General features: G+C 34.7%; 1 protein-coding gene across 3 annotated transcripts in view; it reads left to right on the top strand.

The window, feature by feature from the left end:
* The window catches only part of IntS6 (integrator complex subunit 6), a 292,395-nt gene that overhangs the window by 134,559 nt on the left and 142,406 nt on the right, over positions 1 to 15,430 (top strand). For all 3 annotated transcript variants that reach the window (XM_090413384.1, XM_090413383.1, XM_090413386.1), the window contains one exon: positions 9,254 to 9,386. In XM_090413384.1, coding sequence (XP_090269510.1) covers positions 9,254 to 9,386 — 133 coding nt within the window. The remainder of the gene's footprint in view (positions 1 to 9,253; positions 9,387 to 15,430) is intronic.

The following is a 15,430-nucleotide window of genomic DNA, read 5'->3' as shown; positions in this document are numbered from 1 at the left end:
GAAGGATGTACGAATTGGTCGCCAACATGCGAAATCACGTGCTTTCTTGTCTGTCGCTGTACTAATTTAAAAACTACAATGTTCGTAAAAGAAAAGCTAAATTTTCTGACCTGTAATAATAAACTCATCCCAGAAGACGGATTGATTACCCTATTGTTGAAGGGTCTCGAATCTGTGGGCGTACTATACAATATTAAAATTATAATAACATACATAGAAACACAACACTCAGTAAGTGGAAGAAGTTAGACTAGATGACTAAAGTCTTATGAGGTGTGCTTTGTATAGCTGCTGCTCACTATCCCTAGTGAACAATGAAGTTTAACACATTCATATTTATTTAGATTTAGCTGATTTTTTTTTTTTTTAATCAGCAGGTGATTATAAATAAAGTCTTTTAAATTTGTATTTACTGCAGTGAAAAGTAGTTTTTTTCCACCTAATTTAGTGCAAGGTATCCAGAGCATTGTCAACAACCCCTGACTGGCCATAGTCATGGTGGAAGATCACCCAGTTTGACCATAATGCGATAAGTTGCAAGAACATGAAAACTTAATAAACACCTGGAGCAGAGAAGGGAAGAAAATGGATCCTTAGGAGAGTGGATATGGGCAGCCAGCTTCAAATGAGGTTTGAAAATAGTGCAGACATTATGTTCCTTTAACATTCTGGCTATTTTTTCCACCAAGCCCTGGATATAGGGAATGGTAATGGTGTTATTGTAATCCATATGATGGCAGGAACAACTGTGGTAGCCACATTGTTGAGAGAGAATATGATGGGAAAGTTTGTGTATGCATCTACCTGCATGAGTGGGTTTTCTGTAAGTTGAGAAGGAAATGGTGCCATTGGGAAGACGTGATTAGAGTATCTAGTAAAAGCAGACTGTTATTTTATTTTTCTATGCAAAACCACACCTGAGCCTATATATTCAAAATTCTTCTGTAATTCTCACATTCACTTTTATTTCCCTTTTTATAGATGGGTACTCTGAGAACTATTGCAATCACCCGAATTCAACCCTCTGACTAGGCTTTTTGAATTATGTAGTGTAGCTACTGTAAGACTTTTATGTTTGAACACTTCTTATTGAATTTCATCTACTCCAGCTTCCTTTCCATACTTCAGGTTTTTGATGTTGATTTTTTTTTTCTACTTCAAGTATTGATTTGTATTCCTGATTGCATTCCTGTTATGTATTTTCTATCATAGTGCTGTCACTGCTTGTTTCATTTAACAAATTTTCAAAGTAATTACTCCCGACATCTAGAATAACTTTATGTTCAGTTTTCTTGTCATCATCTCTGATTCCTTTTACAGTACTCTTTCCTCCATTTCTAAGCTTTTTCAATAGCCTCCAGAATATTTTGCCATCTTCCTGATATTTTCTTTCTGTGATTTTGCTTAGCAAGTTTTACACAGTACTTTTATTTTCTTATTTCTCTGTATCCTTTAAGAGATAAACTGACTTACTTGCCAAAAACTTTTGATAAGTTTCTTCTTTCCCTGATTGCCTCTTAACTTTCCAAATCCATCATGGGGGTTCTGCTTTTTCAAATCCTTGTAAATCCTTGTATCAGTGCATACTTCTGGCTGAATCAGTCTGGGTTTTCTTCAGAGTTTGCCAGTGAATTTTCAAGGTTTGGTTCTTGTTTTCAAATTATCATTTTTTCATGAATGATATTTGCATATTTAGTCTATAGTTCACTTCTGAAAGCTGCTCAACTTTGATTTGTTTTAAAACTATCTTACACACTATCTTTCAATACAAAATTTAATTTTATCCTTCCCAAAACTAAATGGTGATCACTTCCAATTTCAAATCCTTTGTATACTCATGTGTCCTGAACCAGTGGGAAAACATTGCTATTAACAATAACATGGTCAATGAGAGTTTTTTCCCCTTCCCTATATCTTCTCTCTATGTGAATTTATGCACATATTTTCTTTGTGTCAGCTGCCTTCTCTAGGACTTCAAAGAATTTCTCCACTTCTTCCTTCTGTGGTACCACATGCACAAATAAGTCTCATTGTCCAGTTTCCCTTTCTGATATTTGCCCACATCACTCCACTTGATATATCGTGCCATTCAAGAAGAAGAAGATCACCCTCATATTTAGTGTTGAATACTGTAGCTACTCCCTCTTTTTCCTTATCGGCATTACCAGAATATAAAATCTTGTATTTATTGCTTAGAAAGATCTTATCTGTTTTTTTTTTTGTTTTTTTTCTTTGTGTTGGTAATGTAATGCCTATCATGTCAATCTGATACTTATCCAATTCTTTTGTTTCATTTTTTTTCCCCTGTTGATGCATCTTATGTTGATACCAATCATGAACTCTGCTAATATTGAAATAGAATTTGTTCCAGTAGCTGACTTTTCAATATTTGCCCAGGTTCCATGATGAAAGCAGCAGGAGCCTTGTTTAACTGGGCAACACCCCAGCAACTTGATATTTTCTCATGTTGTACCTTATTTTGGATTTTGGTTTAAGCCAAATTTGGTTGACTAAATCCCAGATTGACAGCCCGTCCTCATTTGTTCATTTATCCAGATACCTACTAACAGAATGCACTATGAGAGGATGGGGATTGGACATTAGGTTAAAAGACTTGTGTGTTCTCCACATTTCCTAAAAGGCTATATGTAGGTCTCCTTCCAGTTAACCAGATTTGACTCTTAAATACTCCTCTCATCTGGACCATAATCTGCAGTCACTCTGGACTCACTTCTGGTGAGTATAGGAATTACAAATCCAAGGTACTTGATGTTGATCTAGTCTTCACGTAATATACATCTTTTATATTATTACATTTATCTGTAGACTGATTTCCTACTCATTCTTCTGTTTAGTTGTTAGAGTATTTGAGAGTTATTGGTGAATATTTCTTCTTATCAAATCTTCCTTTCCATGTATAGTGAGAACTTGCCTTCTTTCTCAGATATCGGTCTCACCTTAGTGGCTGAAAGTGGAATTGTGCCACTTGAAGAGAGGTAGCAGTTTCTCAGTGTTGGCAGAAGTAACAGTAAGTGTTACCACAACAATAGCATACCATAGACATGGTCAGTATGACTTGCAGTACTGTAGTTGCAGTAATGTGGAAAGATACAGAAACTGTATTATTTTCTCTAATATAATCAGTACAATGAGTAAGCAATCTAAACAAATATTCCTCAGTCCATGATAGACTTTATTATTATTGCATGGCACCTTCATGGAGTCTGAAGACTCGTTGCAGGGAGACCTACACTTTCACATAATATCTGATATACTTCTCCTTGAATGCACTGACTTGCAGAGCACTCACAACTCTAGCAATTCATTCCACTCATTCACTACTCTCCGAGCAAAAAGCTGTTTCACATCCTTGCTAACAACACTGTTACTCAGCTTACAGGGATGACTTCTTGTTCTGTTTCCTTCTAACTAGATGCTGAAATATTTCCTCTGCATTAATCCTATAAAACCTTTTTAGTAGCTTAAATGTTTCTATCATATTCCCTTAGTTCCATCAATCAGCCAGATTTTGCAGCCTACAAACCCTCAATCTATCCTCATGCAGAGCATTTCACAGACCACTACCATCTTGGTGACTTGCCTCTGGTGACTCTCCACCACTTCTTCATCCCCAAGAAATCCAGGTGACCAGATTTTAGCATAATAAACTAGATGTGGCATATCAAGACCTTATAAAAAAGGAATGATAATTTCCTTATTTCGCTTTCTCTTATTAGCATGTTCTTCAATAACCAAGTAATCCTCTGAATCATCTTCTCCACCTTTGCAATATGGCCCCGAAAAGACAATTTCAAAAAGAAAATTATCTGTGGGTTCATTTGTTCTTTATTATATGTAATGAAAAGTAGACAGTGTTTCAAGTCCAGAGGATGCTAAGAATCATCAGCTTAACTCTCCAAACTCTGTTTTACAGATTGGAAATTAGAATGTGAGAAAGAATTTATAAGTGGGAAACTAAGTAACACTATTTAAGACATGAAGAGAGTAGTGTAAAATCCCTTGTGGTGAAAGATAGAAATATTTTTCACCTATATCGATTTTACATGGGCCATAAAATACATATAATTAGAAATGTATGTAACCTACTGTAATGTAATAAATTTGTAATATGATGTTAGAATAACTGAATGTAGAACCACAAGCAATTGTAACTAAAAAGATCCGACAGGATTAGGCTAGTAAACTGAATATCAACAACAGTCTCAAAGGTCACCAGATTATAAGAGTTTTGCAGCCAAAACCTATTGTAAGCATGGGTGACATAAGGCAAATCCTCCAGTAAATCTGGGAAGTTTTGAAAGAAAGGCCAAGGGACGGCAAATATTATAAAAGGCAGAGATTGAGGGGCCAAAAACTCTTTTCTCTTTTTTTTGGTTCCTGTGGCAAGCTTTTCGAGAAGGGGAAGAGTTGTGGTCCTGCAAGCAGTAGTTCTGGAGATCGTGGGGAATTCGCTGGTAGAAAAGGCTGTATTCCAAGGTATCCTTCTGTAAAATTCTTCAATGAATGTACCGATCCATGTGCATGCTAATTTGTTCCAGCCGAACCAGTTCCTGACATTGATGAAGAAATGCAGTACTGTTACAAGGGAGGAAATTGCCAGATGACTACTCGAATAGTGCCCAATTGCAAGTTTAAGAAAGGAACCAGCAGAATTCACCCTTAACCTTTTGGATTCAGGACTGTACAATTATATAGTGAGCTTGTAAGTAGATTGCTTTATGTTAATAGCCTAGATTGTGTGTACAGACGATAGATGTTGATTCTGTTTAACTAATGGCATAATGTGTTGAAGAGGTCAGAAAGCCGAAAGTCAATTTGAATGGGTATAATAGAATATTTTAATTTTGAATAGTGCTTGTGTTACATAATGCTTGAGAACTTGTATAGTATAATTTTGCCTTATATTATTTGTAATGAGAGTAAGATTATGTGTGCTAAAATCCATCCATGTGTCTAATAAGTTAAATGTAAATAATTCTTTAAGTGAATTGTTTTAATGAATGTGTATACAGAATCAGGCATGCTATATGTCCTATTTCCTTTGTATATTAATTATCTTAGTTAGAATAAACATGTTTGGCTTTGTTAATAGCTTGCCTGATCTTTGTTAGCCAATGCACTGTCTCATAAAAACAAATCGAGCCTGTGTGACCTAAGTGAAGTAAAGCCACAACTGAGTAATTTGCAGTTGCTTGAGATAAAATTGACTTAAGGGTTATTATACGTGCTTAGCTAAAATATTCTCTTGTATGTAAAGGAAAGATAGAAAATTCTTTTACATGATCCTTAATGGCAGAGTAGTTAACAAAAATAAATTTTTAAGGATTAATACATTTGAATTATAGCAACGTAGATTAAGGATTTGGTCCCAGAGGTTTTTCCTTAGTCTACGATACTAGCACATGTGAGAGTATACTTTATAGCATTGAAGTGGGGGGGAGCAAGCTAAGTTGATTACGAAAGGAGTAAAGTCAAATGATAGCATTATACGCGAGTTAGAGATTACAGCATATAGGCATTTTGCACAAGCTCAAGCAATCACGAAAATAACAAAGTAAGAGGGGGAAATACATAGAGTAAAGAAGTAACGTCATAAACGTTACATACATAGAATAACAATATAATAAAAAATATAAATTAACAAAATACAAAATATTACACTAGGTGTGTATGATATTCTTGATCTCAGATGTGGGTGAGATGAATGAATAATGGAATACAAAAATCACACTGATGATGAGTATAAGCTGAACTACTCTGATGCTAATAGTCATGAACATTGAGGTTTAATCACCTTTTTAATAATGTGTAGTCAAATATGTTTAATAGTTAGGTGATACAGTTTTTAATAAGTGACAATACGGTTCAGAATATCACCACTTAACATAAACATCATTCAAGTTTGCCACCTGCAGCAGACAATTAACAATTGAGTAAGGTTGAAACTTCACTTCTAGTGACATTTGCAGAATCTATTGAAATCAGCAAAGAAACAAGTTTACTTTTAAAAAACAAACTTATTAAAAAGTAATAAAATTTTTTAATAAACAAGAGCAAACTAATTATATAAATGTGTCTTCTTTGTGTAGATATTTTCCAAATCATTATGCTAAAAACGACAATGTTAAGTGTCGCTAGATTGCCTTATGCTAGCTTCAGTAGTTAGTTTTTCTTAACCTAAGTCCATGAACTCATATATATATATATATATATATATATATATATATATATATTTTTTTTTTTTTTTTCCCTTCTAGGCTTTTGAAACATTGTAGTTTTATTCTTTGATTTTTGATTCAAAATGCTCCGTGATATGATTACTTCTATATATTTTTCAACACTCTCTTGCAATAGTAGGATGCATAACGTTTTCCTAATTCACTTCAGTTCCCTTTTTGATCTTGACACACACTGAGGATTATTGCAAGAGATGAAGATTAGCAAAAATCAGAACCAAATCTCTGCTTCCAAGAATTACAACAAAATGTTACAATAAAACTACCAAATGAAAATAGTGTTTGGAGACTGCTTTTATTTATATATGAAAGCTGCAGTAATCTCACGCACTGGTGCTGTCTCAAACTGCATTACTGAAACATTACCTCAAAAATAATCCTAAAACTATAGTTTATCGCCGTCATCTTCAAAAGATGCACATTCAGTTAAACAATATCTGGAGTATACATAGCAAACACATAGGAGAAATTAGCAATCTGTTGAAATCTGTATAAACCATTATTTCAGCAACCTCATATTTCATGCACCCATAGAGAGAGCCATGATGTCTTAAGAAAACACCTATAGTTTCCCTTCAAAGGCAGAGGATGCTCCAAGAATCTGCAGAGGTGAACGCACAATACCTTGAATCAAAATCAAGGAGTAAAACTACATGATGTTTGGGAGGTCTTAATTGCTGTTCTTGTTGGCCAAGTGGTAAAGGTACTTGCTCTCCAAGCAGCAAGCTGTGGATTTAAATTTCATTATGGGGCATGGATCTTTTGTTGATTGTCTTTAGGCAGGAGATAAACTTCATCACTCCCACTGTCCCTTTTACTGGAGGCCTGAAGTGGCTTAAAAAAAGTTCCATGCTCGGTCTCCAGAGTGTAGTTTCCAAACTACGTAAAAAAACAAAATTAAAAAAGAAGAAAAAATCCTTAGTCGACCCATGGTGCTAATATTCTATAGGCTCTAATTAATTCATGGGTGGAGTCACATTAAAAAATAATAAAATAAATTAATTAATTATCATATGATGATACAGTGGCCGTGAGTTCTCTTTATAGGAATATGCGGCATCATCTCAGTCCTCCCCCAAATTTTATCCGGGCTCCGGAACTGGCATAGCTGATGAATCTGGCCTATGGCTGGATCAGTATTCCTGACTGTTATCTGTGTGTGTCCATGAGCTGGTTTGCCTGCTTGCAGGATGAAAAACCCTAGATAAACTGACAGAAAAAAACCTGCTGTCCACACCCAAGACTGGCTAACTTGGCTATGGCTGAGGAAGATCCTTAAGCTCCTCACGGCGCTGATGGGAATCGAATCCCCAGACATATGATTGCAAAGTGCAAAGCCACTAGGCTAACCGTGTGGACAATAAATAAATAAAAATGTAAGATAAAAGACAGGCTGTGAAAATCCTTCTGAAACTACAACAAACTGCTAGTGATATCTAATATATCAACTAAAGTTTTGAAAACCGAACAGTCTAGAAAATAGTATCAAGAGCAAGAAGAAACATATTTATGCACTTCATAAATCACTTCATGTGATCCAAATGCTACAAAACTTTGCAGGAATACATTGTGCATCATGTGGAAGTGATATCTGAGATGATTCCAAAATTCACCACCAGGGGCATTGCAAACACCAGATGCGTGGAATTTGCATATCACACAACTTGGCTGATGCCAGGAGGGTTTTAAAAGATGGACACGGGATTTTTCTCTTCATTCTGGTTGTTAATGCTGTTCACAGTGATGGCACTAACCTTGCCCCCCAATGTGCTTTGCTCTTGAAGCTGTACTGCCTAAACAATTGTAATGCATTTGCTGCACTCTGTGAATTTCATCATCTGAACAAATGTCGATGAGGTCCACTGTCTCTATGTGCTCTGCGATGAATGATTAGTCATTTTGAAGAAACAGGATTGTTGGGAGTTTGACCTGGCAGAGGTTGCAAACACAATCAGTTCGCAAGTGAATGAAGTTGCTAATGCCATTGTGAAGCAGGCCATGAAAACAGCATTGGTTCCTGTAGTACAGTTCTTCATACAGCAAATCCACATGCTGTATGAAGACATGTGGATTTGCCTTACACAATCATCCAGAAAATTCTGTGGAAGATTCTGCATTTCTACACATTCAACATAATTCCGAGATGGGAGTTATGCCTGCAGGATTTTGAAAATCAACTGACATTCACTTTAACATTCATTGCTCATTCCTTCATTTATCATTGGATCATTCTTCTTTGAGGACATCTGCCACTCAAGTCCTGTGACCTACTCAGTTATTGCTGAGAGGTATTGTTATATGATAAACAATTTTGTTGTGCTACAGCAGTGCCAGTGCACAGATTCAATTATTTTCATGCAGGATTGGGCACCTCCACACATTGGTTAATTCGTACAGTTCTTTGAGGTCTGATCCCCTGTGACTTCTGGCTCTGATGAGAATTTCTCAAAGACAGGATTTATCAGGCTCGTCCTGATAACTTGCCAGCACTGAAGGACAGTGTAATGTAGCATGTATGCAAACATCAGGCCTCTACCAGCTGCGGTCTGCCGTTGAACCTACTGTGCAAAGGATGCAGTTTGTAACATACCGGGAAAGGCAGCACATTGAACAGTACAGCCTGTGAATGCATAATGGAAGTGAATAAAAATATGTTAATGCTTATGTCGCTTTTCTCCTTCTATATACAAAAGACACAGAAAAATTATTAGATTTTTTTATTTTTAAATATTTTTATTAATTATTTATTTATTTTAGATTTTCTTTCTCAGTTTCTATTTATATAGCAACTGATGTTAATTTCTTTTAGTTACTTATTAGATCATAATTCCATAAAGCTAAATTCCGTTGAATTGAACTTAATTTAAATATTTTATTAACTAAACAGCATGCATGCATAATAAAAACATTTTAAAAATATATAAATGCATTCTTATAATGTGTGATTCACGAATAATGTGTAACAGTACTCATGTGATACATATATGTTTTGATAGGTTTTCGTTTGTAATAGTCATAAAAGTACCGAGATTGGGCACCCATTTGGATATTTGAAAGCCAGTACTAGTTTGACCTGTGTCAACCTTTTTGTCTTGCCATATAACTATCCTATTCTTCTTCCACTTTTGGGTGAGTACACAAAAGAGGTGAAATTGATCTAATTTAAATTGGTGTGCATGTTTGGAAGAGCCATGGAGAATATTGTTCAATTGTAATTACAGAAAAAAGATATATTTAATGATATAGATAATCTAATTTGCATAAATTGTATACTGTTATTAAGAATTAGAAATAAAAAACAAAAGTTTTTTATGCTTTACATGTTTTATTATCTTGTTCAAATAGCTTATTTTCCTGATACATTTTATTTCGTAAACATGATTTGGAAATCTCTTATAGGTTTATTGTTATATAAGGTAAATAATTTTTTTTTTAAAAAATTAAAATTGTATTAGTTAAATATAAAGAGCCAATAGGCTTCATTTCGGCGATATAAACATTATTTAAATTAAAGGGATATTAAATCCCACATTGTTTTAAAACCGAATAAGAAACTCAAAGATTGGAATCAGAGAGTTTCATGCTGAGTATAGTATAATAAACTATAAAAGTATCGGCGATTACTAGCGTGAGCTAATGCAAGTAGTCCTAGTACGTAGTACAGACTCGCAGCAAAGGTGGTAAAGTTCTGATCGCTATTCTTGGTATTTTCCATAATGTAAAAACACATTTCCTAGGAAATGTATGCTGTTATTACATTATGGTGAGAGGTCACTACCCAGACTGGTTTTAGCCTTTATTGAGGCTTCATCAGTGAGTCGATACTTTTATAGTTTATTATACTATATTCGGCATGAAACTCTCTGATTCCAATCTTTGAGTTTCTTATTCGGTTTTAAAACAATGTGGGATTTAATATTCCCTTAATTTAAATAATGTTTATATCGCCGAAATGAAGCCTATTGGCTCTTTATATTTAAGTAACTTAATGGGTGCTCCTTTTTGACAACTCGTATAGCAGACTATATAAGTTCTTTTCGCTATAACCTTTGGTCTAGCTACTCACTGATGAAACCTCAATAAAGGCTGGAACCGGTCTGGGTAGTGTCCTCCCACCATAATGTAATAACAGCATACATTTCCTAGGAAATGTGTTTTTACATTATGGAAAATACCAAGAATAGCGATCAGAACTTTACCACCTTTGCTGCGAGTTTGTACTACGTACTAGGATTACTTGCATTAGCTCATGATAGTAATCACCGATACTTTTATAGTTTATTATAGTATATTCAGCATGAAACTCTCTGATTCCAATCTTTGAGTTTCTTATTTGGTTTTAAAACAATGTGGGATTTAATATCCCCTTAATTTAAATAATTAAAATTTTATATATTTTAAAAATTATTTCTTTAGTTAATCCTGTAGTTATATTATATATAACATGACATATTAGGATAAGGAAGTAATTTTGCCTCTTTACAAGGGCTTGATACAACTGCACTTGGACTACTTTGTGCACATTTGGTCTTCTGGGTTTGGAGTGGATAAAGAAGCTGTGAAAAGGGTGAAATGATGAATTACAAATATTATATTGATATTATGGAATGTAGATTATCAGAGCAGATTGAGAGTGGACTGCAGATACTGGTAAACAGGAGAAAGAGGGGTTATATGAATAGAGGTCTGTAAACTTTTGAAATGGTGTTATAAAATATTGGTTGGTGAAAAATTTTTTATGTGAAGAATAGAGAAAGGACAATAGAGGAGTATCCATGGGAGTTAAGTTTGTATGCTGTGTTATTAAGAAAGGGCTGAGAGTTAGATTTTTTTTTCTGTCACAGAGTAGTGAGTGTATCTAGTGTGAATGAGTTTAAGAGATGATATTAAAGCTGATGTGGATGATGTGTGGCCTCTTTTGATGTCCTTGACTGTGGAAGTTTCTGATGATGATGATGATAACAACTGTTTATTATTAGTAAATAAATATGATTTATTCCTCGACATTTCTTTTGTATAAAGGTTATTCTCTGGAGCTTTTGTGCAGTACATACAAAAGACTAGATATTGCTTATACACAGTGATGGTATGTTATAGTATTCACATTTTTTACTGACCACTATAAAGCCTGATACCTGGTGTTATAAACTGCATTATATAGTAAGATAAGATAATTTTCAGCTAATTGAGGGGGAAAAATTATAATATTTAAACTAACTTACTCCTGTATAGCGAATTTATAATATAACCAGTCAGTCGTCTTGGTTAGGCAGTATTTGGTAAGGCCTAGAGTCCCGATATGAAGGAATTATGCTTTTATAACATCATAATATATTTGATATAAATAGCTAGACCTAAAGTCCTGTTTGGGAAGTCAAGAATGCCCTCTGGCAAAAAGTTTTATCCTCTTTTCTTTATTGAAAATCTCTTAAACCAAATAGGACCTATAATTCATCACTCTGAAAAAGACTGGCACATGTTGTTATAAGCATCATTTATAAAATACATTCATGTGAATAAAGAGAGTAAGAACTAAATGCCTAAAGCCACATTTTTTGTCATGATGTATATAAGCAGTAAGAGTTAGGAGAAGAGACTCGAAAGGGGAAAGAGTGATGAGTTATATTGATGGTATCTTAAGTCAGTTTCTATAGAAAGAGCTGGATTGGAATGTTGGTTTCTTCATGTGTGTGTTTTGCTGGAGGCTTTTAGGTTTCTATATTTATGTTAGCTGTTATTAGTCTTTATTCCTATATTAATGTTTCTTTTGCATGATCACAGGTACCTAACTTGTCATGGTGTGTATGTACTTAGTATTCCTAGCATGTTTCTCTTTTCTAAATCAATACTATTTATCTGTTTTATCAGCATGTGGTAAATTGCTGGGGCATCTACTTTTGTAGATCTTCTGGGGGGGGGGCATTAAAAGAGTGCTGTACTTCTCTTTTCTAAAATGCAGAATCCCTTTTTTAATTGTAAAGATATCCCTTTTATATGTCTTTTGTTTTTGTTTATTACATTTTATTTTTCATTTTAATGTGAATATCATTTGAAAAGATAAATATGTAAGAAAGTTTTAAAAAGAAATAAAGTTGAGAAGTTTCACATGTGAACTGTGGACTCAAATATACAAATATTATTTAAGAAAGAATTGAAAGAATTCAAAAATAAGAACCAAACCTTGGAGTCTTGATAGCAAACTCTGAAGAAAATATCCATTGATTCAGATAGAGAGATGTGATGATGCTATCTGCAAAGAAAGAAAAATCAGCACTCTGTGGCGAACACACAAAAGTTAAAGAGGTAATCCTGGAAAAAGAAAAAAAAGAAAGCATATCAAAAGTTCCTAGTAAATAAATTGGCAGATACCTTATGAGAATTAAAAGAAAAATATAAGAGAGCTACATTTTGTGTTGAAGTAGCTAAACAAAAGTTATGGGATGACTTTGGTAAGAATATAGAAAGTAAATATCAGAATGGTGGCAAAATATTCTGGAGGCTATTTAAAAAACTTAGAAATGGAAGAGAAAGTACAAAGAATCAAAAATTGATACAAGCAACATGAACACTAAATATATTCTGAATATATGGAGTTTTTTGTATTAACCTTGTACATAAGAGATCAAATAATGTATATGCAAATGAGTGGCATACATTGTGTGTGTATGTGTATGCACGTGCGTATGGTTTAGTAAGAAGTTTTTTGACATTTTTCTTAAAGAGTTGCAGGTTGTAGTTGTTTGGGAAGAAGGCTGTTCCGGAGGTAGACGGGATAGATAATTAAGTATTCTTCTGATGCTTTTTGTCAGAAAACCACAGGAGGCATACAGTGCTCAGATTTTAGTAAGATGCCAGCTTTATCTGATGAATAGCTTTATCTTGTCTCCAGGGGCGGCTCGTCTATAGGGGCCATTGGGACCGGGTCCCATCTATATTTGTATAAGTAGCCCAATAATTGTAGTTTTAAAAATATGTTTCTTGTAATTATTATTTTTTGATCTATTTCCAACACGTTTTATTGATTAATAAAAAAATGATACTGTAGTATTTTGTGGCAATATTGTATAATGATACTTAGTACGGTCTCTGGGGCTAGCCACGGTTAGCCCTATTTTATACGTGTAGAACACAGGGCATGTATGAGCACGTACACTAGTGATCGTATTTGTTTACTGGGCGCAATGCTTATCTTGGGGCCAGTTTAGTCTGGCCCAGTCACTGTGTTGCACGTACGTACATAGCGCGTGATTCTTTGATTGTGAACCACATGCACTAAGAATCGTGTTTGTTTACCAGACACAACGCTTATTTTGGGGCCCGTTTAGTCTGGCCCAATCACTGTGTTTGTACGTAAATAGCACGCAATTCTTTCATTGTCTTATTATTTATTCTCGTTGTTGATCTGTTTTATTGTTTAATAAAAAAATTACTGTAGAGTTTTGTGGCAATATTGTATAATGTGACTTAGTATGGTCTCTGGGGCCAGCCACGCCTGGTCCTATTTTATACGCGTAGAACACAGGGCATGTATGAGGTACGTGCAGTAGTGATCGTGTTTGTTTACCAGGCGCAATGCTTATTTTGGGGCTCATTTAGTCTGGCCCAATCACTGCGTTTGTATGTGAATAGCACATGATTCTTTCATTGTCTTATTATTTATTCTCGTTGTTGTTCTGTTGTATTGTCTTAGCGTGTTTAATTATTGTTGTCGTTTTTTGTTATAATTTATTTTAAAGTTTACATTTTTATTACATCCATAAACAATATATTTTAACTATGAACAAAATCGATAGTTTATTGGAAAAACATTTCTCGTTTTTCCACTGATGCATTGAGCTATTAATTTTTTAAAAAAATTAATAGCTCAATGCATCAGTGGAGTCTGACTAAACGTTATTGTAATAGAAATAATAACTATAAATCAATAATAAAACCACTATATAAATATAAAAAAAATTAAGTAGGTTTTGGCCCCTGGCCCCACCTGTTTCTATTGTCACCAGCCACCACTGCTTGTCTCTATCTTTATCCAATGTTCCAGTGGAGGGTACTGCAACAGTGGCGCTACCTGAATGAGAGAGAGAGAGAGAGAGGGAAATGTGAATAGAAGATGCAGCTTATGGTCTTAGCAAGGGACCAGAAGGCACAGCTTCCATTTGAACAGGATGCTAGTTTTCTTCTATTGGTCCTTATGAAGTCAGATTTGGATTTGCTGATGATTTTGTATTTATTGCATGTTTCAGCATATGATAATTTTGAAGTTAGGTTCTTGAGACAAGCCACATCAATAAGCTGAGTTTTTTCCTTCAATTGCTTTGGTACACCTTCTCTTAATCTATGGCTTGGAAAGTAGATGAGAATTTTGGATAGAGTGGTGAATGAAGACTTTCATGCCAGTAAGGATTATTTCAATGACTTACTTGGTGCAGGTGTTTGGATCAGAAGATCGAAAGTAATAGTCAGACATTGAAATGAAGAGTACAAATTCCAGAGGTTTGTTTTGCATTGGAAGGGGGTATGCTTAAAGGGTCAGAGTGGTATAACTGAAAGAAGACTTCCACATAGCCTTTTAAGGAATGCAGAGAACTGACTGGGGCTTCTGACCTAATGTTCAATCCTCATCTCCTCACTCTGTTAGGTATTGACCTGGATACTGAATGAACGAGGATTGGCTGGCAATTTGGGATTTACTACACATCATTTGTGATTTAGTTGACCAAATTTTATTCTTATTGGCTCCATAATACAAAATGAGGGTACATCATGATAGATTTTCATGCTAGCTGGGTACATCACCAGGTTAAACAAGGCCCCTATTGTTATTGTCAGGGAACCAGAATGAACATTATCAAAGCCAGCTACTGATACTAATCCCAGAGCACAGCCCAATCCAACATCAGCAGGGTTCAAGATTGGTACTATCAATGTAATATGCATCAGTGGAAAAGAAATGGAACTAGCAGAAGAAGCTGGATAAGTAACAGATTAACATAATAGGTGTGACTGAAACAAACAAACAAAAAAACACAAAAACAGGTGAGATCTTTCTAAGCAATAAGTACAGAATGTTATGTTCAGGCAATAACAATCAAGGAAAAAGAGTAGCTATAATATTCAACACTAAATATGAGGATAATCTTGAATGGCAGGCAATAACAGGTAGAGTGATGTGG

Source organism: Typopeltis vanoorti, chromosome 24 (assembly GCF_054136105.1).
Source record: "Typopeltis vanoorti isolate ZY-2024b chromosome 24, IOZ_Tvanoo_1.0, whole genome shotgun sequence".
Classification (NCBI taxonomy): domain Eukaryota; kingdom Metazoa; phylum Arthropoda; class Arachnida; order Uropygi; family Thelyphonidae; genus Typopeltis; species Typopeltis vanoorti.
This window is presented reverse-complemented; position numbering and strand designations above follow the sequence as displayed.